Source organism: Panthera onca, chromosome A1 (assembly GCF_046562875.1).
Source record: "Panthera onca isolate mPanOnc1 chromosome A1, mPanOnc1 haplotype 2, whole genome shotgun sequence".
Classification (NCBI taxonomy): Eukaryota; Metazoa; Chordata; class Mammalia; order Carnivora; family Felidae; genus Panthera; species Panthera onca.
Genome location: NC_138339.1, coordinates 234,461,074 through 234,486,143, shown reverse-complemented (window position 1 = coordinate 234,486,143; position 25,070 = coordinate 234,461,074). Strand labels below are relative to the sequence as shown.

The following is a 25,070-nucleotide window of genomic DNA, read 5'->3' as shown; positions in this document are numbered from 1 at the left end:
ATTCATGAATATTATATCAGGAAAGTAATTTTCAGACTAAAAAATCTTCATGATATACTAGTGAGGAAGGAGGGTACAAACAATGTATTTAGTATAATGCCATTTTTAATTTTTATATGGAGGAAAAAATAAAAAGGCATACTGATAATGTTTATAGTGGCCCTCTGTTAGTTTAGAGATTATATACAGTTGCTTTGTTTTCAGTCGTCTATTATCAAGCACATTGTACTTTCTTTATTTCCCCAAGTTATATCCATTGAGCATGTATCCACCTTTGAAACTTAAAAAACAAAACAAACTTTTGTGGGGCACCTGGGTAGCTCAGTTGGTTAAGCATCCAACTCTTGGTTTCAGCTCATGGTTCATGAGATCGAGCTTAGTGTCGGGCTCTGGGCTGACAGCAGAGCCTGCTTGGGATGCTGTCTCCCCCTCTCTGTCTATCTGTCTGTCTGTCTCAAAATAAGTAAACATTAAAGAAAAACTTCTGGTTTTAGAACAATAAAGCTCTTGATATTACTTGGTCTGATAATTCTACATTTGAGATTTCATCCCAATTACCTGGTGTATGTTTCAGGGTGTTTGGGGTTTGAGGGGAGGCAAGTATAATTTATACAAACATTGTCAATGGGAGCATCATCAGGGTTGATTCCAGAAGTGGGGGTTTGGGGCAAATACAACCAGCTATCTATTAATAGAAAAATACAATGTAGTTAGTAAGTGTAATGTACAAACATCCAGATTTGTCCAGAAAATAATACTTGGGAAGACAACACAAAACAGTATTACTCACTGATTACTGTTATACTATCAAATATATAAATTAAGATTGTTTAGAATAGTATTTGGAATTACAGTGATTTTCAGATTTAAATATAAACTATGTATACTTTTTTTTTGGTAAATTTAGTTAAATTCTTTTTTTTAAATTTTATTTTTTATCTTTTAAAATTTGCATCCAAATTAACATATAGTGCAACAATGATTTCAGGAGTAGATTCCTTAATGCCCCTTACCCATTTAGCCCATCCCCCCTCCCACAACCCCTCCCTCCAGTAACCCTCAGTTTGTTCTCCATATTTATGAGTCTCTTCTGTTTTGTCCCCCTCCCTGTTTTTATATTATTTTTGTTTCCCTTCCCTTATGTTCATCTGTTTTGTCTCTTAAAGTTCTCATATGAGTGAAGTCATATGATTTTCGTCTTTCTCTGACTAATTTCACTTAGCATAATACCCTCCAGTTCCATCCATGTAGTTGCAAATGGCAAGATGTCATTCTTTTTGATTGCCAAGTAATACTCCAGTGTGTGTGTGTGTGTGTGTGTGTGTGTGTGTGTGTGTGTGTATCTCCACACACACACACACACACACACACACCCCACATCTTCTTTATCCATTCATCCATCGATCGACATTTGGGCTCTTTCCATACTTTGGCTATTGTTGATAGTGCTGCTATAAACATGGGGGTGCCTGTGTCCCTTCGAAACAGCACACCTGTATCCCGTGGATAAATGCCTAGTAGTGCCATTGCTGGGCCATAGGGTAGTTCTATTTTTAGTTTTTTGAGGAACCTCCATACTGTTTTCCAGAGTGGCTGCACCAGCTTGCATTCCCAAAATTTAGTTAAATTCTTAATAATGAAACTGGAACTATTTTGAAAACTAAAAGATTTTTGATATCCTGTCTCTACCCCTTAATACCTCTCCCTTAAGATGTATTTGATCTCCTTAATGTTACTCAGTTTTCTAGTCTTCGAGTAATAGGTACTTTTTTTCTTATTGGGCACTTTATTAGATTCTTTGCTTAAACTATGGTTACAACATACCTTAAAACTTTACAAAAATACAATTCAATAAATCCAACTTGGAAAATACATTTCCATCTATAAGAAAATATACACATATATGTATTAATATATGCACCCACACATTCTTTATTAGGAACAAATGAGCTCTAGCTTTGCTTTAAAATTAAAGTTTATTTCTGTTGCCATGTTTCTGTTCTGTGCCCCCATGTTTCATTGTTAATGAAATGAATATTGTTTCTGGTAGTCTGTGACAGTAAGAAAATGACTGTTGTGTCATTGAAAATAGGACATTATATTCCAGATTGATCTTGTTGCACTTAAACTAGTATTTTATGCCTCAATTGCCTAAAAGGGACAGGTTAAGAATTTTGTAAGTTAAAAATTCAAAATTTATCGTTTTAAAAGATAGCAATTTTAAACTAATAATGTGAATCATGTTTATTATTAGAAATACTTATGATGATCATATTCACAACGTGGTGAAAGACCATTTTATTTACTTTTGTATCACCTAGATGAAAACAAAAACTAGAGTAGTAGTCTGGACTGGAGGGATGTAGGAGAGGCTTATTGAGAAGAATTGTCATCTATTATTAGCATGATTACTGCCATGTAGTTAATGCTTGTTTCAAAGTATCTTGATTAGCATCGACTCTGACAAAGAACCTAATTCCTATTCTCCCTAAAAGAGGACTTGTTAGGTAAGTAAAAGATTCGTCAGTGCACCCATGTGTTTCGATGCCCTAGTGCATGCTGTCTCCATCCCCCGAGAGGGTGCAGACCCAGCCTTGCACTGGTTTCCTAGAGGACATTAGTAAATTCTGGAGGCACCGTCTCCCGTTGCTTATCTTCCAGACCAGCTCCTGAGCTTTCACACGTCAGCTGTCATCACCTGTGCAAAGCCTTTCCTTGCCTGAATTTACCCTACCCATTAGTCTAAACTGTCTGCCCCTGGCTTGCTGCTCTGTTGATCTCTAGGCCTCACTGCCTCTTAGTTCCTCAAATACAGGGATAAATGTAGAGTACTTGAACTGTTGACTGTAGAGGATGAAGTTACTGGTTATAAAGTAACATCTGTTTTCTCATCAGGAAACAGAATTTGTTAAATTCTATACATTTTTTTTTTCGAATTTATACAAAAAGCAAGAATTAACTTTACTAGAGTAGTTGATAATTTCTTCTTTAGCTTAAAGATGTTCAGAAGCAATACTGGGGTAAATTTTAATATTAGAGGTAAAAAATTAAAATTCATAGCTTGGAAGAAAAAGTGAAACTATGATAAATGGTCTTCCAGACTTTATTCACTGGATTTCCAAATTTCTCTCTAACTCCACTCCTTACAAGGTTTCTTATAAAACAGTTTTTTTAATTACCGAATATATGTCTATTTAAGACTTTGCTGCTCATGTTTGAATCTCATATATGTATATCAGAGTTAAGGTTTTTAGTATGTATTGTACATATTGATTAACAAGCAAGCTGAAAGTTATTATCTAGAATGTGTGCCCCCAGAAAGTGTACAATGTTTTGTGGAAGTTAAATTCTGAATAAATCTTAGAGAACAGCACTGGCAGTGGTTTCTTATGGGTAGCTGTATTTTGTTTTTTTGTGTTTTTTTTTTTTTAATAGATCCATCAAGAATCAAACTTTCCTGTTGACTGCAAGTCTCCATTTTGCCTTGACACATTAGTGCGCATATGAAGACCCCATTTTCACCCCTAAAATAAGGTCTTGGCAGTTATCGGGACAGATAGGCTATCATTCTCCACTTCTGCACCTCTGTCAGATGTATCTGATATTGGCACTTTCCGGATCAGCCCAATTCTTGTCTTTCTCAAGATAGAGCTCCCTGCAGTCTTTAACCTTTTTTTTTTTTTTTTAATCAGGATTGACCCCCGAAATGAAACCAATTTGCCATCTCTGCTGTGTGCCAAAGTCATCAGTGAACTATTTCACAGCATGACAAATTCTGGAGAAGAGAATGCCTCTACATGAATGGTTTTCTCTGCAATACAAACATCTTGCTTTAGGAAATAATTGAGTTTTGGGGGAAGCATACCAACAGAAAGCAAGAAAAGCCATAAGCCTGTCCTATAAAACAAGGACATGTTCTTTTAATTACAAACAGGTTTTTGTTTTGTTTTGTTTTGTTTTTTTCTGGGAGAAACAAAACAGCAATAGAAGGATATAATAGTTTCAAACAAGAAGTATACTTCAGGTATCTCATTGATTTATTTAGTCGTTCAATAGGCAATAAAAGGTGCTCTGTAATGTCTGTGCATAGCATAGCTATGTTTGAAGATGTTGCTATGATGTAATAATACTTCTAACACGTTGGACCTCTGATCTCCATAGCAAAAATATAGTTTAATAGAGTACGTGCCTCATTAAAATGTAAAATTCTATACATGCTTTCAAAGTGATTATGTTGAATAGCATATAAAAGATAATGGACTGTTTATCACAGTTCTGGTTATTACTAATTTGATTCATGTATTGTCACTAACTACTTGGAAGTTTTGGCTCTAGAGCTAAAAATCCCTACCAGATTCTCCTAGTAGACAAAGAAGAAAGAAAAAAGAAATTAGCTTTTTTGGGGAATATTATGTGAGCGTACTACAAACAAAAATTATCAAGTCTTTGAAGCCTTCCTTAATACTGATTAAGCAACAAAACAGAAATAATAACAAAAGTACTTTTGATCTTTAGGGCCTTTCTGCCTGTTTTCTCTTGAGACTTCCATTAGATTATATTGATAAAAGAAATTTAGTGTTAGATTTACCTACTGAATCAAAACATCATACCCTGGGGCATATAGAAGGCTACCGTGGAAAATAACATGAGGAGGGACCCGTTGTGTATAGTGTTACTGAAACAACACAACACCATTCTCTTTTGCTTGTGACTATATAGCATGGCCCAACCTGAATTTTAAATTCACTTACAGAGGTAATGTTGGTAATGGCTTTTATCCCCAAGACCTGCTTCAGATCATAAATAGGCAGTGAGTTGCCTAGAAAAGCAATTTGTAACTATTAACTAGAGCTGTGGCCCCAAGCCCCAGTATTAGACCAGACCTTGACAGAGAAGCTGTGTATTCCCCACCCCATGCTGAAACCCAGGTTTGGAACTCGACCAGTCTGATGAGTCGAGAACAGAATGAGGAGCAAGAGAGGGTGTTTGTCCCCCTTTACCTTGTAGCATGCTGACTGATGCCACTCACCCTAGGGCTTCTCAGGTATGGGCCCAGCTGCTGAATGAGTAAGAAAAAAAAAAAAAGATTTTCCACTACATCTAAAACAAAAGGAGGAGAGAGATGTCCATGTGCTCTGCTCTTGCCAGATATGGAGATTGCATTTTAGGATTGAGCACTGAAGTGTGGTAAAAGTTCATCACAGCAAACCAGTTAAGCAACCTGCATCTCTGGAGAAGGGGGTGGGACTTAGGGTATGGCTGAGGAGCAGGAGCCATGGGTGAAGGAAGGGTCTTTAACGTTTAGTTTAGACGTGACTTTATGGTCTGAATTGTTTACAATCAGAATGTATTCGTGTACTATTTATGTCATTAAGGGGGGGTGTGGGGAGAGAATCAGATTTTGCCAAATAACAAAGGAAAGGTCTTTGGGGACAGAAGTAATGGGATAGCAATGACTTAGTTTTGAAAGGTCTAGTCACAGGACACCGAAAACAGTGTGGGTGGTGGCAGGTGGGACGGGAAAGATTGGTGGGAATGAGCTTGCAGGTGCCTTGCATCCCCTCATAAGGACTTTGGGTCTTATTCACAGGTGGTGAGAGGCTAAAGTAGAAATAGTATTTTAGTAATAAGGCATGGCAAAAGGATTCAAAGACTTTTGAAAGGTTCGCCTATACCACTGTCACCAACTCTTCCGGTTCTTCTAGTTCTTACTCATTATACTTTTTTTAAAACCTCTTTGTAATCACAGTCTATGTATCATTTTGTGTTGTGCTGTTTTCACCCAATCTTGTAAGAATTTTCCGTGTTGCTGTGGAAGATTTTAGGCAAGGGAGTCACATGATCAGCTTCCTCTCTTAGAAAGGTGACCCTGGCCACATTACAGAAGATGGATTTGATGGGGAAAGAATCCTAATGGGGCTAAAGAGTAGGGAATGGGTTCAAGAGATGTTTAGGGAGTTCTGCCCCAGTGGACCATAAGAGAGTTCTAGCACAGGCATGGAAGTTCCCTCCTAAGCCCACATTGGTAGTTGAGAGCAAGCCTCTCCCCTCTGCCAAGTAGAAATGCTGCCTGATTCCTCTTGGAAAGCCCTCCTGGGCCTTCAACACTTTACACTAGTCTCAGAGATCTGACTTCATTTTGAAGTAGGCTGAGCTCTGAAAGTCTCTGCAGAGGGTAACCCAGTGGTGATTGATGAACATGGTGCACAAAAGCAATTTTATTTGTGCTAGGCAGTACTTACAGGTAGCTCCTGGGGAGTATTGTTAGTTCTGTACTTCCTTTTGGTACCTTGCAGGTTATCCCAGGGGGTCAGGTGTGTGTGTGTGTGTGTGTGAATGATAGAGGTTCCAAAACCTTTTTCTTGAAGGAAACATTATCATCATCATTGTTATTGTTATTATAGTATGCATTAATTGAAAAACTTGATTCACAAAGTTACTTTCAAAATGATATATTAGGAAGGGAGCATTAGTCTTAAGACATGGGGTAGATTCTACTGTTGCCCCAATCTTGTAGATTATACTTACAGGGCAAGTCCTTTAATCTCTCTGGTGCCTAGTTTCCGCACCTTGAAAAATGTGGGGAGTTGTAATTTCTGAAATGTATATGCTACCATTTCAGCAGTTCTTTTCTTTTTGCTGGGGAAAAAATTTTGATCTGTAGTAGTTGATAGAATAATATATTCTATGTTCCATTTTGTCAGTAATAGCATGGAGGCTATTACCAAATATGGTTAGGCAAGCCTGTGAATTGGTTACTACTGTAAACAGGTTTCATAAAAATCTTTAATTTTAAGGTTCCTTTGATCTATTTGAAGGGCGTTCTGATCTAGTTTCACTTCTGTTTAGCAGACTGGTAGAATTAAAGACCAAGTAGACAGGCTAGCAGGGTGAGAAAGTTTTGGGGGTTGCTCTCCCCCCACAACCCCCTTCCCTTCCTTCTTCCCCTCCTCTTACTTCTTGCTGAGGAGGGGGCGAACCTCACATGTCAATATAGTAGATATCACTCACTCTAACAGATTGTAGATGACAGTTAATTTAGAGACTATAACACTGTTTGAAATTTTACTTCTGTAAAATCTCCCTTTAAATTTTAGCTTCTCTTTTTATTTAAACATAAAAACCTCAAAGCCATTGAGGTCATAGAAAATTCCTCTTAACTTTGCTAATTCATGTAGGAAAGACTTTAGTAAATTGATTTCTCTAGAATTTATTTGTCTAAACATAGGTACATACTTTGCCATTTCAAAAGAAAAGAACAGAGATATCAGGTGGCTCCTTCCCTCCTTCCTTTTACTTAGATTGAAGTCATCTTTGAAGATAACATTTTCCCTTAAAGTTGCAGGGCATTTTATATATAAGTTGGCAGGAAGCACAATATTTAAACTTCCTGTCAGATGCTCCACAGTAGTGAAAACAGACTGATAAAAGGGCCAAGAAAAGCCTTCGCTCTACATGCAGAAGAGCACTGCCATATTTGGGCCTTCATGAAGTTTGCATATTGCTTTGCATATATACACAAAGTTTCCTTGGTGACTTCCTGTGTTCGATTTTAATTTTTGAGTAAATGAGGTTTTTTAAAGGTGGATTTATGTTATATTGGCATATTGTCTATTTAAAAGAAACCACTACTGTCTACTGAAAAAAAACACTATTTTGTTTCCACAGAAACCTGCTAATATTTTAGTTATGGGTGAAGGTCCTGAGCGAGGAAGAGTAAAAATTGGTATGTTTTATCTTTGATAAGTCACAGCGTAGCACTCTTTTAAAACTTTTGCAGGCAGCTGTATCACTTCTGATTTTTGCTGTAATAATATGCATATATTCATGTAGTTCAATCTGATCAAAGCCATTTCTAAAGAGTTTTCATTAAAAGTGAAAAATGTTTCACACTCTTAAAAGGTGTCAGACAATCCTTAGAGATTGAAGTGTTCTAATTATAAAATAAACCATGAAAGTTTCTTAGAAACCTTTGCGTTCATTAAAAATAGCCTATAGAGGTGAGTGGCTTCTATCCCTGTTAGAAGCCAGCCTCACCTTTAGTCACAAGGGCATACAGCGTGCTAGTAATTATACCATCAGTTCTGTTCACCTGAGCCAGATTAGATCAGAACATATGCCTCTGTTGACCTTGTCTAGATCAGAAATTACAAACTAGGAAAACCGTTAAGGCTGGATAGGTACAGAACCTTAAGTTCAAACTAGCCTGTCTTACTATAGAAGGCCTTTGCCTGATGGGGGAAAAAAAGTAACAAGCATTCTATACCTTGGCGTGTTTTCTAATAGCTCTGTTTTCTTATATATGAAAGCAAAACTTTACCCATTTCTGGTTTGGTACCTATAAAGATAGAACTAAAATTTATTTATTCTAACTGGTTATTTTTTTCATTGTCTTTTCCAAGTTGTGTTTGTTGCATTTATTTAGTTTGTCTTGTGTGTGGGTAGAAGAAATGTTGTAACTAAATTATATTTAAAGGCAGCAGGATTGTGGGAGTATACAAAAAAGTAAATAGTGATTTCTGATTGAAGGTTTAATATAGATCCGAATTATCATCTGATTTGTACCACTTTGCCAACAAAGAAAAACCTAGGTGTTGCTAATCCCTCTTCCCTGTCCTCCCCTATAAAGTCCCCAGATCTCACTTTACGCTTTTAATTAGACTCTTAGAATGGTCTTTTATCGTACAAACCTTGCAAATTTTTTAGTATCACAAACATTTGATGCACCTCAAAGTGCTCCTAGTCATTGACTCCCTTTAAGAGCTAGGCCCTGTCAGTACTTACCATAGAGTCACCAAATGCTATTAAGTCCTTACTTGTGTTTTAAAAAGCCCAATTTGGTTGCATCAAGTTCAAATGTAAGTTCAAAGCATGCAAAATAGAAAAGATTCAGCCAACTAGTAGTTATAGGCATGGTTTTACTATAAGATTTGGGGAGATCTTATATAACAAATTAAAATCTAGTTTGGAATTATACTTCTATATAATGTGTATGATGTTAGCAAGTTTGGGGGGATACCAGTGACTTAACGCATTTACATTTAAAAAGAAATATTAGTTCTTCTATAAACCAGTATTTAGTAATGTGAGTCATGTTTTTAATTCTTTGCCAAATTTCTGTGTTGTTTTTTTTTAACCTCCATAATTGAGTAGGTTAGACAAGGGCCTACTTCATTAAAAATGTATATTAGGAGAGCAAAACCAAACAAACGGTGGATAAGTCTTGACATTTTTGATAGGTGGTATAAATATTGATTGTTCATTCAACATGTATTTGACAAAAGCTACGTGTACTGACAGTAGATTCTAAAAGACATAGATGAAAAAAGACAGTTTTTGCCTTTAAGATTACAGTGTAGTAGGACAAACAGCCATGCCTGAATAACTACAGTACTTACTAAACTGTGTCAAATGCCACAGCTCCCGTTCTGAGCTAGGAGTTTATGACATTTGTCAAATCATTTAATTTCTTCTTTTGAAAATTTCTTCTTTTTTCCTCTTAAAAAAGGGAGGCGATTGAACTAGATGGCCTTTAAAAAGTCTTTTCCAGCTTAAAAAAGTTACTATGAGTCTTTAAAGTTAAGCTAATAAAATTCAGCCAAAATAAATGGGGGGAAATAGTGGTGTTAACATACTGTATCGTCAACTTCTGATGATCCCAGTGAACAAGGCTTATTGATGCAAATAATGGAAGGCCTTACTGTAACTGATCTGGTGTCTCAATGCTTATTACCAGTACAAAGAATGGACGTGCAGCTTAACAACCCTGTCCCCAGCATTGGTGCGACAGGTGGAAAGAAATCTGCCCAGGGGAGTAGGGTCACCCTTGACCTCTGATAGCAGAGCCTCTCTGTAACCCAGGTGAAGAGCAAATGACAAGAGTTTGCCAAGATTGAAGGTCTCAGACTTGGTTTATATTTAGGCTGTTGAAAGGGATGAAACGTTTTTGGTGTCCCCCTCCCCCCCCCCCCCGCCCACTCCCCCTGCCCTGCAAATTTAGCACTTTTTTCCTATCTTATGAAATAACAATGGTAAAATTAGAGTAGTCAATTAAATTTGTAAAAATCTATTGACTCAACATTATTATTATCTTTTTTTACAGCTGATATGGGCTTTGCCCGATTATTTAATTCACCTTTGAAGCCTTTAGCAGATCTGGATCCAGTAGTCGTAACATTCTGGTACCGAGCCCCAGAATTACTTCTTGGAGCGAGACATTATACCAAAGCTATTGGTGAGTAGAACTAATTAAAATTCCATGACATTTGAAAAGTGGCTTTGTTGTTGTAAAATATACATATTTCTATATATTAAATCAAATACAGAAAATTATAAAAGTAAGAACAAAAACGGTCCTAAAATTCTTTTACCTAGAAATACCATTATTAGCATTAGGAGGGTATTATTTCAAGCATCTCTCTCCGACAGATAAATAGGTATTTTAAAACTTTTAAAACATATGGGATCATACTATGCATTCTAAGTAAACATGTATTTTAAATTTAATTTTACTTGAAAAGAGAAGTAAGCACAGTAAAATTTCTAAACCCTTAAGCTTCAGACAAATGTTTCTTTCAGCAAAAGAAATATTAACTTCTAAAAGATCCCCTTAGAGTTAAGGGGAAAAAATTATGGAAAAAGTGGGAGTTGAAAACATCTTAATTCACTTTTCAATTTTTGACTGTGCTGGTTACCTCCCTACAGTGAACGACTAGGAAATTAGTACTCTTGTACTTCCTCCACACCGAGCTCTCAGTTTATAAGCTATCTTAGAAATGTCATTGTCATCGTTATTATTACTAGCTTGTTGATGTTTATGACATTAATTTTGTTTGCCAGCTGTAATTCCCACCATTTATTCTCAGGTTGTGTATTATAATGAATTCAGTGCTCAACTACCACAGTCCTTTGACCACCTCTTTTCCATTACTGAGTCTTTATTCCGCCTCATTTTATTTGGCTGAATTTTATCATCGAGTACTTTTCTTATGTGCTTTGCTTTTCTTTTCTCCTTTATTGTGTGTTTTTATTGCTTATTTAACCTGTTCTGCATTCTCCAGAATGACATTGAGCCTGCTTTTTTTCTGTCCCTTGGTTAACTCCATCGTGAAATCATCTATGCTTTGCTGTATTCTGGATTGATTTTAATCCTGCCTTTTCTTTTTTTTTTTAATTCCTCTGTGTTGGATGTGTTTCATTCTGGGCTTTATTATTTTGCTATAGCATGTTCTCAAGTAACTTGCTTTGGAAGGGAGGTAAATTTTCTAGTTCTTGTATTTCTGAAAAATGCCTGTGTCATACTGTATCATGCAGTTTGGCCAGCTTTAAAATTCTAAGTACAAAATAATTTTCCTTCAAAATTTGATGATGCTCCCCCATTGTCTTGTATCATTAGTGTCGCCAATGAAGTCTCATGCCAGTCTTATTCATTGGTGGATTACTTCGGTGGTTTTTCTTTCTGAAAACAGATAAGAATTCTTATCGTTGTATTTCACAGTAATGTGCTGGCTCCTTGGTGAGCACGTTCATCCTGAAGTTCATAGTGGAAAGTCGGTAGAAAACTCTTACACTAGTCTTTTGATTTCATCCTGTCTACTTTCTTTTTTTTTTTTTTTTAACTTTTTTTTAATGTTTGTTTATTTTTGAGACGGAGCGACAGAGCATGAGCAGGGGAGGGGCAGAGAGAGAGAGGGAGACACAGAATCGGAAGCAGGCTCCAGGCTCCGAGCTGTCAGCACAGAGCCTGACACGGAGCTCGAACTCACAAGCCGTGAGATCATGACCTGGGCTGAAATCAGATGCTCAACCAACTGAGCCACCCAGGCACCCCTCCTTCTGTCTGCCTTTTGTGTTTCTCTTTCCTAAACTGAGTATGGGCAGATATTGGACTCCTGGGGGTAATCCTTTATGCCACTTTTCTTCTGTTTTTCTGCTTTTGTCTTTTTTTTCCTAGAACCCCTTCTTATTCTCTGTTAATTTTTTGTATTATGGAAAGAAGCTTCTTGAATATCTGTGAGGACAGTGCTGTATTCCTGGAATACTTACCTGTGTTTTCTTTATAGGCTCCCTTTTTATTAATTTGCCTTGGTGTCTCCCTTCCACACGTCGTGCTCTTGATCCTTGCCTGTCTCTTCATATTTAAGAGTCACGTTAACAGAAAGGTGCTTGCGAACTTTGTGTACACAGATCATAGGGCTCGTTGATTGGCAGACGTTAGGGTAATCTAGCAGAGAACTTTAACAGGGGGATCCCCAAGTGTCAGCATGCACGAGTCTTTGCCCTGAGACCATTCAGATTCTTTAAGGGAAGAGTCTTTCCACTTTGGGCCCAAGTTTTGTATAGCCCCAGGGCAGCAGAGGGGACTAGGGGAAGGACAATGAACTGTTTATAGAATACAGACTTTGGAACTGGTGCTGCAAGGACAGACTCTTCACGAAGTTGTACAGGGCAGGCCTGCTTCCCACTCGGCAATAATACTGTGGCCTACGGTCTTCTCTGAGCTGTTCCATCTGCCTTCCAGCTTCCAGAAATGTTCTTATATATCTCTGCCAAGTCAGGTCTTCATATAGCCAGTCTCTTTTTTTTTTTCATTCAGATCTTAGTCAAAACGCTACCTCTTCAGGGAGAGCTGTGATCATACAGTCACCCTGCCTTCCCCATCCCACTTCTAGCTTACTGCCGTGGTAACATTGAACAGTATCTAAAATCCACTAAAGTAGATAGACGTTGCCCAGCTGGTCACCCCGGTAGGCCAGTGCCTACAGGGTACACAGTGAGAACTCGGTACTCTCTGTTGAATAAATGAGCGAATCCTGTCCCCAGTGATTTCCTCCTGTTCAGAAAGGACGTTGCTGCCATTTCAGTGTATATAAATGAGGGAAAAGAAGAAATACTTGTGATTATTTCCCTGTCTTAACCTGAGCCCAACATGTCTTTCTTCAGAAAATCTTTTTTTTTTTTTAATTTAAAAGGTTATTTATTTATTTTGAGAGAGAGCGAGACAGAGCCCATGAGCTATGGAGGGGCAGAAAGACAATCCCAAGCAGGCTAGACGCTCTCAGCGCGGAGCCCAGCGCAGGGCTCAGACTCACGAACCCTGAGATCATCACCTGAGGCAAAAATCAAGACTCAAAAGGACACTTAACTGACTGAGCCACCCAGGTGCCCTCAGAAAATCTTTATGTTCACTAATCTTTGTACCTGCTTTGACATCAATTTCATTTTATAGAAAAATAAAGGTAGATAAAGTTAAGTCAGGGAGATATGGGACTTCTCTGTGCTATCTTTGTGGCTGTTATACAAATCTGAAATGACTCCAAAATAGAATACTTTTTGAAAAGTCAGTTAGAAAGAAGGAAAAGTTATTGAAGCTAGTCCTGTTTTGGGGGTACATATTATTACCTAGGCACATGTTTGGTTATCTTTTTTATACGTGTGTTCTAAGTGCTTAGCATATAAACTAATATGATGCATAGCTATTTTTTCCATCTAGAAATGAATATGTAAGAGCAGGGTTATTTTTGATAAGACATATTAACAGACGATACAAAGAAGTTATTGCCTAATCTTAGCTGTTATCAACTGAAAACTTGAGACTTTGAATTGATTGAAATGAAGTAAAAAATACACCATCACAGAAGCTTGTGTCTCTGACTTAAACTGTGTATTATCTTTTTCTCCAGAAACATTTTATTGTGAACATTGCGCTTTGTATAACCTGTTACTGTTCACGAGGACAATCTCTAGTCTGGCAGTTTTGATGCACGGCTGCTTGTCACAAAGCTAAACTACCAGCCAGTTGTCCAAATGGCTTTATAATTTGGAAAGGAGAAGGCCTTTCTTCATATTTTTCCCCTTTTACTCCCTCTCATCATCAAAATTCATTGGATAGCTGTTAGAGAAACAAGAGAAGCCAAAACGTATGCAACTTAATCTGACTCGTAGCCTTAGCTCCGTCACTCGCTGGGGCAGGAGGGCGGTGTATACGCGCTCATGCTCGCCCTTAGCAAAGATTTAGTTCTTTGGCCTCATTTTTTGAAAGTGAGAATTTAGCCTAGATCATCTCCTAGATTCCCGTTTAAATCCAAAAGTTCTGTGACGTTGGATAACACAATTGCTTCTGAGGTAGGGAAGTTGCAGAGGGGACTGACTGGAGTGTAGATGATTGCGACCGAGGTCAGTGCCAGACCCTTTGTGGTGGTGGTCCCCACCCCACGAATACCTGACTTGGCCAAGATCAACCTTGGAAAGCCCTTTTCTTTTATGCAGACATTGACTCAAAAGTGTTACAATATACATATCTTTCAAATTACTTTTTTGAAAGCGAGAAATCATACATAAACCATTTTTAACATAAATTTTTAAAAATAGAATAAGGGAATAAAAAAGGAAACTTCTTCCTCGATTCCAGTCTCTCCACCACATTGGCATTCCTCCTACTACCTGTGTAAGTAGCCTCAGGGTCCATTAAAGTATTCAACAAATTTCACACACCACCCACAGTGAAAGCTACTTATCAAAGAACTTGCCTGGTGTTTTTACTTCCCTGTCAGATCATTGTGGTTTGAGCAGCTGATAGAAGAACCTTTGTAGTTGATGCACAGATTACTTGCTCAGTAGTTCGTTTCAGGGGCATCCTTTACAAGGGTGAAATCTGCTAGCGTAGTTAGTGGATTATGTTACACTGAAGGATATTAAGAAGCAGCAAAAGAGCATAGAGGGATATGCTGTCCCCACCTGCTGTCGCCAACAGATTTTATCCACTTCTATAGACCTGCAAGCTGAATCATTAAACCAGAGCGAGTAAATAATGGGTCAGTAAACATTGTACTCCCAGCGACAAAGTTTAATTCAGTTTTAAGTATTTTGGGGTTTTGTTTGGTTGACTTTGTAGACCAGGCTGAAAGAGGAGTTTCAGTTTTTAATCATCACTAAAGCAGTCTTAAAATTTTACTGGAGTATGGTACACTCAGATGTTTGTTCTCAAATAACTGAATGCCCACTGATTATGTGGCATTCTGTTAAGTGGGAAATGCATTATAAGATAAAGAGAAATGAGAATTTACTCTTTAATTAAGGTAGACACTTGCTATTAATACATCTATTGATTAATACATTATTTAACAAGCCCCCCTTCCCTTGGGTCTACATGGCATGCTAATTCCTATCTACTTTGGCTGGTTAGTTCAGTAGCTATACACAAGTATTACACATTTTGAGAAGGAGATGAGATACATAGGTTTTTTACCTTGGAAAGTCTTCTAGAAGGACGTAGGCAGGGAGGTGAACAGGGAGGGACTTTTTCACGAACTTGGCACAACCCAAAAAAAAAAAAAAAAAAAAAAAATCAGGCAAGATAGGAAGGAGAGACTTATTTTCACAGATTTAGAAATTTATCTGAAATAATAGCCTGCTTGTAGCTAACTTAACTTTCTGATTAATGTCTGGATCAGGATTTTGAAGAAAGGAAGGATGATGAGATTGCTAAAAGGTAAGAGATAATAGAAAAGATACAAAGAGGTATTAGGGTAAGGTTAGGCAGGGCTTAATAAACTATTTCGTCCTACTTTCTGACTTTTTATTTTGGAAGCAATGTAGCTTTAAGGATAGCTACACGACTTACTTGCCTTCATCTTCCTTTACCTAGTTTGTTTTCTTCTTTAGAATTTTTCATAGCTAACCAGAATGAGTTGTCCGGTCTTTTGGGTGCTGTGAGTAGAGTTTTACCCATGCAGACTGACCCATCAGCCCCTTTTTGTGATGCTACTTAGTTTGTCTCCCTTCCCTCTGATTAAGATTGTCATAGGTCAAGCTATTTATTTGGCACACATGGAAAGAGAATAATCACAAAATCGTTTTTTCCGTGTACTTTCTGACACTAAAAATAATATAGTTTGGCTTGTGTTTCTTGGTACTTTTCCATATGGTGGTACTGGCTGACTTGGTTCTCTGATATGGGAGAAAACTGATACGCAAACACAGCATCATTTTTAAAAATCGCTTGTCATCAGTGTGTTGTGTAATCTCTAATAAATAGGCGATTAACTTGTTACTCTGAAATGTACATGTGATAATTTTACATTCAAGATCTATATTCCAGTTTTAGGGTTTAGGAATTCTCAGTTAATTTGTAAATTAACATTTTTTCTCATTTTCTATTTATGTGACAGTTATTAACATACCTGATTAATTGCCTTTAATAAAACAGTGATTTTTATTTTTCCCTCTATCCTTATATCTATTTACCATGGTTATAAGATCAGTCAAAAACCACTGATTGAGTGTCTGCTATATACACACTGTTGTACTTACTAGTATGGAGAAGTCAACCTTGTTGGCTTAGGGCTTTCTCAAGAGTGGAAACTAAATAGTTTCAGTTTTAAATTCTAAACTGGCATGTAGCTCTTTCCTCTACTAATAACAGTTCTGTTGAGTAAAAGTTCAGTCTGAATGAAAGTTAGCCTATATCTTAAAGTGAATGAAAGGAATTTGTTGGGTTAAGGAGGCATACATTTGCCTGGCTTTTATAAGTAATTCCAGTGAGTTTGTACCCTTTGTGCCTCTTGAAGTAGAATTTTGCTCCCTGTTTTCTTGTCTTTATTAAATTGGAAAATCTGATGCTACTGTAACATAATGAAATACTTTGAACAAAAAAAGCTGTTCAAGTAGAAATGTGATTTCATTAGAATATTTGAGGTCAGGCACTGTCTTTTTCTTATTGGAATATGACCTTGCTTGCATGAGAGAATAATCATTAGACTTTACAAATTAGCAAGTACATAAACTAGGTGAAGAAAAAATATTTTTACCTCAAAAAATTGTGCTGACTTTTTTTTGGCAAGTATGCCCAATTTCAAAGGCTATTTGGGTTTTCTTGTTTTTGTTTTATTTTTTGTTTAATTTTGTTTGTTTGTGGTTCCTGTGCTCCATATGTAGCTTTGTATGTATTTCATAGATAAGGTAATGTTTGAAGCATTTAAAAATTGCCAAAAATGTAGGTAATAAATTTGATTTGAATTTGGAATGAAGCCACTGGGTGGAATGGAGGTATAATAGGGAATGAAAAATTGGGGTGGATTGGGTGGGAATATATTTACAAACAGTATTCCATGATATTTTAAATTCTAATTGCTTTAGGAATTAATATGACTTATTAGGAAAACAAGAAACAACCACTCCCCACCACGATAAAAATGCATTTTCTTTTGGAAAGAACCACTTTATTTTCCTCCTTTCTTTTTCTTTTTTCCTTTCCTTTTTTTTTCTTTTCTTTTTTTTTTTTTTTCTTTTTGTTTTAAAGATATTTGGGCTATAGGGTGTATATTTGCAGAACTACTAACGTCAGAACCAATATTTCACTGTCGACAAGAGGACATCAAAACTAGTAATCCTTATCACCATGACCAGCTGGACAGAATATTCAATGTAATGGGATTTCCTGCAGGTACACATTATGTTTTTGTTTTTGTTTTTAAATCACTGTTGTTTAAACTTAGATATCTTCATTGGAAAGGTGTGTATCTTAAGCTGATGAAGCCACTCTTACTCAGTTCTTTATATTTGTGACTTGCATTAATCAAAGATCCTTAGAAATAGCAAAATTTGGAGTTCACATATTAGCGTAAAGATATTTGTGGGTTTTCTGAATTCGAGGAGTATATTTTTGTTTCATTTTATTTTGTTTTGTTTTGTTGTTTAATATTTGAAATGATAACATGTTTGCGATATCTGTATTAAAAGGTGCCTTTAGTTCTTACCAGGGGAAACTATAAATAAAATTCAGTAGTATGTATTTTGGTCCGGCAGTACGTATAATAATGCCATTACTTGGGATTTGAGTGTAAATTTTGAACATTATTTACATTCAGGGCACTGTACAGAATCACATTATGTTGAATAATCTGAAACATAGAATATTTTTGCTCTATCACCCTGGCTGGTAAGAACATTCTTTTAAGTGTTCTATTAGAACAGCAACCTTGCGTGCACTGATTAGTGGCAGGGAGAAAGTTGTTAAGGTGTCTCATCACAGGCGTTAGACCTCACCAGCTGTGTCTCCATCCTTTGTTATACCACAGAATGGTAGTTCATCAGTCACCAAAAACTGCCCAGAAGTCTAGAATAATGGATATTTGCTTAAAACACATACATAATATTGGCTAGTGAGGTACTTCTTAGAAATGGTTTCTCATTAGGAAGTTTTCTCAGGTCAGGGTAACTCAAGACTAATGCAGAAATACCTGGGAGTTATAATTTCTCATTCCCTTGTTGGAGTGTTAACACAAATACTACCATTCTGCAGAATTGGTCAACAGTTCAGTGAAGACTGCTTTTTTGTGATGGGAATTGTATTTATTCACTAAATATTTGAGTACCTGCCATGTGGAGGCACGGAGTTATGCATAAAATCTTGTTGATAGAACGGGCATGATTCTTGCCTTCTGGGAGTTTATATTGTGGTACTCTAAGTAGAATGTTTAAATAATAGCTATGGATGGAGTAGGTGGAGGAGAATGGTCTTTTCTTCCCACTTTGGGATGTGTCCACCATCTCTAAGGCCCGAGGCAAAAGAATATGGCTTACAAGGAGGTGAAAGTGGGGGTGGCTTCTGTAGGAGATGATTCTTAACGTGTAGTTCAATAGTTACGGTAGGCTCAGCTTATAAGAAATTTGAAAAGTAGGCAGCAGGGTTTAGATTTAATGTGCAAGAGAATCCATGATAAGTTCTTGAAAACTAGTGATGTGGTTTATGTTCCATTTTAGAGAGATTAGCATGTGATGGTCGGTAAAAGTCAGTTAAAGAGAGGGAACCGAAGCCTTGCAAGCCAGCTCTTTGCCTGTATCACGGTACTCCAGGTGTAAGTGATTAAAAAAAAAAAAAAAAAAGGATGGGAAATAAAGGACAAAAATGGAATTGTTTATAGGAAGTGTGTAATTGAGGGAAAAGTAAAAGATTATCAAGATTTCTAGCTTGAGAAATTGACAAAATAGAGAAATCAGAGCAAGGAAATAAGGAGAAAATTCCATGTAGGAGTTTAAAGTGTGTATTTAGTTGACTTTACAATATGTGGTATTTATGGAGGATAGGTAGTAGCTGTTTGTGTAAGTGGAAGGAAACCTCTGAAGGCCACTTAAAAAATAATGGTAGCTATTAAGCTCCCTGTTGTACTACCTGTTGTCGTACGGCACGTGGTAGTCTCTCAGTAAAAGTCCAAGGCCAGGAGAACTAACTGAAACCTTTTCCACCTAATGTACCTAGTAGCTGGGGTTGTTTCTGTTACTGTTATTGAAACTAGCCAAGCCATCAGCTGACTTTTTTGCATACTAGTTATATCCTACCCTGTTCTATTTCAGACAATTGTTGTCGCTTACATTGGTTGCTGACGTAAAGCAGTGTATTTAATAAAGTGAAAGTAAGGAGGGTCATATTTTTTTTTTAAAGTGCATCTTATAGCTATGGAGGGAAAAGATACTACATTTGCCATTGAAGAGATTGGTTGCTGATTTAACCAAGGTATTGAGTGGAAAAGGGGAAAAAGTAGTTTTACAAACAGAAATAGAATGATTTAATAAGAGAAATATTTATTAATAGCTTATTCCCCTCTACTTATAGAAATTGAGGTAAAAAAGAAATTGAGGTAACTGATAGTAAATTCTATGGAAAGTAGGCACTAAAAAGATAAACTCAAAAAGATAGAGATCTAATGCTATGCAAGGGATGAGAATTGTATTTACAGGTCAAGATTAGATGTTTCTATAGCTAGTCAATTATTTGAGATCTGTGCTTTCATGGAAGGTCAAAGTGTATGGCGTGTAATAAAAATTGAGGTAACTTGTTAAAATTCTTGAGAACAGGAACCTAGACAACATAAAATGTTATCAATGTATTCCACAGATAAAGATTGGGAAGATATAAAAAAGATGCCCGAACATTCAACATTAATGAAAGATTTCAGAAGAAATACGTAAGTTGGAAAGAAAGTAGACCCTTTTTTGATTTCTGCTTTCCCACAATACTTAGGTATAAGATCGAATACTCGACAGAATACGGAACACAAGGTTATCCTAACAAACAATTTTACTTATTTACTTAATAAATATTTTACATTGTGGCATTCTTTATTGCTCAAGATGTTTACATGATATAAAGAAGATAAACAGCTAATTTTAGTAGCTGATTTGGGTAGGAAAAAACCCTTTCGGTACCTATTACTTTCTGGAAGCTGCATCAGTGAAAGTATCATTAGCTGAAGCAGTAAGAGACTGAAATACCCAGCCTTGCTAGCACTGACTTGCCTCCCCACCTGGGTTGTGTAGTCATTTTACGTAGGCTTTAGCAGAGAAGAAGGAATATTTCATTTATCTGCAATGCAAGATCAGAGAATTGGGAGAGAGGACAGTTTATAGGCCTGTGACAAATGTAAAAAAAATTTTCTTTATATTAAAAGATTGAATTAAACGTTTGACCTGTAGTTATTGAGATAAGAGTCATATAAAAAATGCTATTCAGTATATATTATTTATGAAATTATTTTGTGTTTACTCAGTGGTATCCATTCGTAAGTGACTAGTGTGCATGAATGAAACATGAAATTGATCTAATGCTATGCCGATAACGCCATTTTTTATACATATTCTGTACCGGTTGTTATTAAAATGTTTGGAAAAGCCTCAGCCGATGTAAAATTAACCTCAAAATCTAATAGGTATTTCATAGTATTTCTCTTTCAGGTATACCAACTGCAGCCTTATCAAGTACATGGAAAAACATAAAGTTAAACCAGATAGTAAAGCATTCCACTTGGTAAGCTTTAGAGAACAATAATAATTTTTTTTCCCCTTGATTAGCCCAACCAGAGGTTTTTGGGGGTCACTTTATATGGTTACTTAGCACTCTTAGAGTACTTTATTTTTATTTTTTTATTTATTTATTTTTAGAGTACTTTAATGGTAAATGCAGACATCTGGTTGGTGCATATTAGTAAAGGCATGAAAATATTTGTTTTTGCAAACCCATAACATGGTTTAACAGACTAATGTTCAGTTATATTAGATTTTCTAAAGGTTGTCTTTGTACCAAGGCTGTCGAGAACGTTTTTAAAGTTACATTTATTGGTTTTCATCAGTTATTTAAAAGTTCCAAATATTTCGAAGAATCTAAAAGAAAAACCATCCCACTGCTCAGAAATAATTTTTACAGGTTATTTTGTATTTCAAATCTTTGAAAGATTGTTTATAAAATTTTTAACTCCCAAGATACTCTTACAGACTGGGGTATTAGAAGTCCTTCAGTGATGGTGTGCACTAGTTGCATTTTCTGGAAGAATATGAGAGTTGCGTGATTTATTACTGTATAATGGAAAAATAATTTGACCTAGAAACTGAAAGAATCCATGCGCTATCATAATTTATGAGATTATATTCAACTATTGCCAATTTAAATTTGTTTACAATTTAATTTCCACTTTTACATCATTACAATTAAAAGTGATTTTCAGCTTTATGTTTTTAAGAAAGTTATATAACATACTTGGAAATTTGGGGGAGCAGGCTGTATTATATTTGGCTTAAAATTCTTTTAATCCTTTATTCCCGGTATTTTTAAATGAGTTCATTAAGTGGGATTTTTTTTTTTTTTTTTTGCCTTGAAAAGATTATATTTTCCTTTATTACAGTACCAGGCCACTTGCAAACATGTCTTCTATTTCTGCTTTTTCTTCTCTGTCTACTGCTTCTGCTCCTACACCTTCTACTTATTTTTATATCATGTCCTATATCCTATATTTCATATCTTATTAGCAACTTAAAAAGCAGTACTTAACCTATCTTATTAGCACACAATATATTATTATCCAAATAATGGTTTCTTATAACGTACTTGAAATAGGACCCAAATAGGAAGGTAAGTTAGATCCTTCAACATACGGATTATTTATTCTAGCAAAATCATGGTAATAGTGGTAGACTGACAGTCACAGTTTGCCCTTCCTTCCCCCCCAGTTTGCGGCTCTTTGATATGGTCTGGAGTGGCTCTCACAACCATCACCACTGACATCCCAGAGAGAGACTTCCCTTGCAGCTTATTTGCTCATTTTTGCTGGGGTGACCTACCTTGTGTGGGCCCATCTGAAAACTCGGACGTAACTCCGTTAAAACTGTTGACTATTTTAAATGGCAAATCCGTGCTTTTCCTTTCAACTCTAAAAATGAAGCTGCACTTCCACTGAAATCTCATCAAAATTAAATTTAAATCTCGCCATCCCGGCATTTCTTCTGTATTTCTGAATATTTTATGTCCTTCTGTCCTCTGTGCCCTCTCCCATCAAGTCTCAGCACGTCTGTTGGTTTTCAAGAGTGGTCCTGGTCCACCGCACCAGAGTCATTTGGCAACTTGGTGGAAAGGCAGCTCTTCGGACCCCTGCCCAGACATCCCAGTCATAGCTCTGGGAGCGGGGCCAGCGGTCTGCTTTCAGAAGTGCGCGAGCGGTGATTCCGATGTACTCTGACGTCTGAAAACCACCGCATTAGATCAAAGAGGAGAAGCTGAGAGACCACTATTTAGATACGCTCTTAAATCACATGTTAAAGTCAAACATTCTAAAATAAATAAACAATAAAATAAAATATGTTAGTTCGTAAAGTCTTCGGTCAACTGTGTTTTAACCAAAAAATACTGAATTTTCACGTGAGTGCGACATTTCTCTAGGTAGCAGGGTAACAATAACAATAATAATAGCAGCTAACACTTACTGTCTTTGTGCCAGGTACCATTATGTTTGCTTTCCATACATTAACTCATTTAATCCTGAAAACAAACCTTTGGTAGTAGGCACGATTGTTAATCTCCCTTTGACAGATGGGATTACAAAGAGAGTAAGCACCTTGTCCAGAGTCACTCGGCTCATAATTGTCAAGTCAGGACTTGACCCAAGCAGTAACCTTGGAGGCTCCCATTCATAACCCCTCTGTACTTTACAAGTTCTGTATCAAGCATCATATTTATTTAGACTAGGATAGCACTGGCCAGGAGAGCTTTCTCTGATGATCTGTGCTATCCCATAGGGTAACTTCTACCCACATGTGTCTCTTGAGCTCTAGAAATGTACCTGATATGACTGAGAAATTGTTTTGTTTTGTTTTGTTTTATTAGTTTAATTTGGTTTTAGTTAATTTGGATTTAAATCTAAATAGCCACACATGGCTAGTTTATTATTTGTGTTATAATAATGTTTCCCCTTAATAGAAAAAGAATAGAAAAGACAAGAATTTAGTTCTGTCCTAAATTGGGCAAAGCAGTTTAGATAATGTGGATCATTGGTTTGGAGGAAGGCATACGTTTAGTTACTTCTGAAAGGAGAACCAAGTAAGATCATGATTATTAGAATGACTAAATGTGAATTACTACATTAAATAGAAAATAAGTTTTCCTGTTGTTAATTTGGGGGAATAAATACCTTCAAATGGTGGCATTTTCATCAAAAAACATACACTTCGCACACGTGTCCGAGGAGATGACTACGGGAAGTAACGCAGTAACGTTTTTATGACTTACGGTTTCAGCTTCAGAAGTTGCTTACCATGGACCCAATTAAGCGAATTACCTCAGAACAGGCTATGCAGGATCCCTACTTCTTAGAAGATCCGCTTCCTACATCAGAGTAAGTGACCCATGTGTTAATTCACCAGCACCGTGGAGTTTTTCGGAGCGTGCTTTATTTTAGCTACCAACTCCAAGTTGCCACTCCTGTGACGGGAGGACCTGAGGAAATCCCCACAATAAGCCAGAAATGAGCTCTGATGACCGAGGTGTCATTTGGGCGTCTCTGGCCGTGTCTCGCTTTGCGAGACGTTGCCGGCTCTAGTTTCAGGCGCACCCCCGTTACTTGGTGGCGGGTCGCGTGTGGGTGCTGCCACTCCCTCAGACTCCCCGAGGCCGCTCACCGCTTGCACTCGCACTCTGTGTTCCCAGCTGCGGATCTCGTTCCCTAAGAGCAGTGACGTTGCAGCTGGCCTCTACATTTCGGGTATAGTAATCAAGAGTAAGCCTGGGCCAGAAGGAAGTTGAGTCATATTCGATGATCGATTATTTTTATACAGTTCTGAAAAGCCCTCCCACGGCCTGCTGTAATGTCACGGGTTAGAAGAGTCATCTCTTCACAGCTGCAGGAAGGGTGCTGGTTTTACAAATACGGAGGCAAAGTCCACCTTAAAAGATTAAAATGAAGGATCTGAAATATCGATTATTAGCATACTGGAAATCACTTCTCCTTTTTTTTTTGTGATCAGCGTTTTTGCCGGTTGTCAGATCCCTTACCCCAAACGAGAATTTTTGACAGAAGAAGAACCTGATGACAAAGGAGACAAAGTAAGTATTAAAGTACATTTCCTGCCTCTCGTTGTGGCCAGTGCGACCGTGAAGATAATTTTGCTTGTATTTGGTTCTCCTTCTGAGTTGAACTTTATTTTTCTGTTTAACCAATTGAGAAGAACCAGCAGCAGCAGCAGGGCAATAACCATACTAATGGAACTGGTCACCCAGGGAATCAAGACAGCAGTCACACACAGGGACCCCCGTTGAAAAAAGTGAGAGTTGTCCCTCCGACCACTACCTCAGGTGGACTAATCATGACCTCAGACTATCAGGTATTTCTAGTGTGTTTTGTTTTGGCTTGCCATATCCATACTTGTATATGGGTTTGTGACCTTTGGGAAATGCAATATAATTAAGAAAAATGCTGACTTTTACGTACCTGGGGAAATGACACTGACACGAGTGTCACTGGCATGGAGAAATACTGACTGATTCAGTAGAGGGAGCTGGCTTTTGAACCAGACAGGCCTAGAATGATCGAACTTAAACTACGCCATTTATCAACTCTGTGACCTTGGACAGTCAATGGGACATTTCCCGGCTTTAGTTTTTCATCTGTAAAATGAGAGTAGCCAAGTCTAACTGGTAGCTGTCGTAAGAGTAGACGTGATAAATCCTAGCGCCTTAACTTGCAGCAGCAGCTCAGTCAGCCCTGTCTATTGTTTTGAGACAGCCGTATACCGGTAATGATTAGGCACAC

The 25,070-nt window shown here is 37.1% G+C and overlaps 1 protein-coding gene across 4 annotated transcripts in view; it reads left to right on the top strand.

Annotated features, from left to right (window-relative positions):
* CDK8 (cyclin dependent kinase 8) overlaps positions 1-25,070 on the top strand; it is a 118,057-nt gene that overhangs the window by 81,737 nt on the left and 11,250 nt on the right. For 2 of the 4 annotated variants that reach the window (XM_060637495.2, XM_060637492.3), the window contains exons 5-12: positions 7,669-7,726; positions 10,103-10,234; positions 17,300-17,443; positions 19,895-19,964; positions 20,731-20,803; positions 23,560-23,657; positions 24,286-24,364; positions 24,484-24,642. In XM_060637495.2, coding sequence (XP_060493478.1) covers positions 7,669-7,726; positions 10,103-10,234; positions 17,300-17,443; positions 19,895-19,964; positions 20,731-20,803; positions 23,560-23,657; positions 24,286-24,364; positions 24,484-24,642 — 813 coding nt within the window. The remainder of the gene's footprint in view (positions 1-7,668; positions 7,727-10,102; positions 10,235-17,299; positions 17,444-19,894; positions 19,965-20,730; positions 20,804-23,559; positions 23,658-24,285; positions 24,365-24,483; positions 24,643-25,070) is intronic. The other 2 variants (XM_060637494.3, XM_060637497.3) reach the window with 2 other exon arrangements.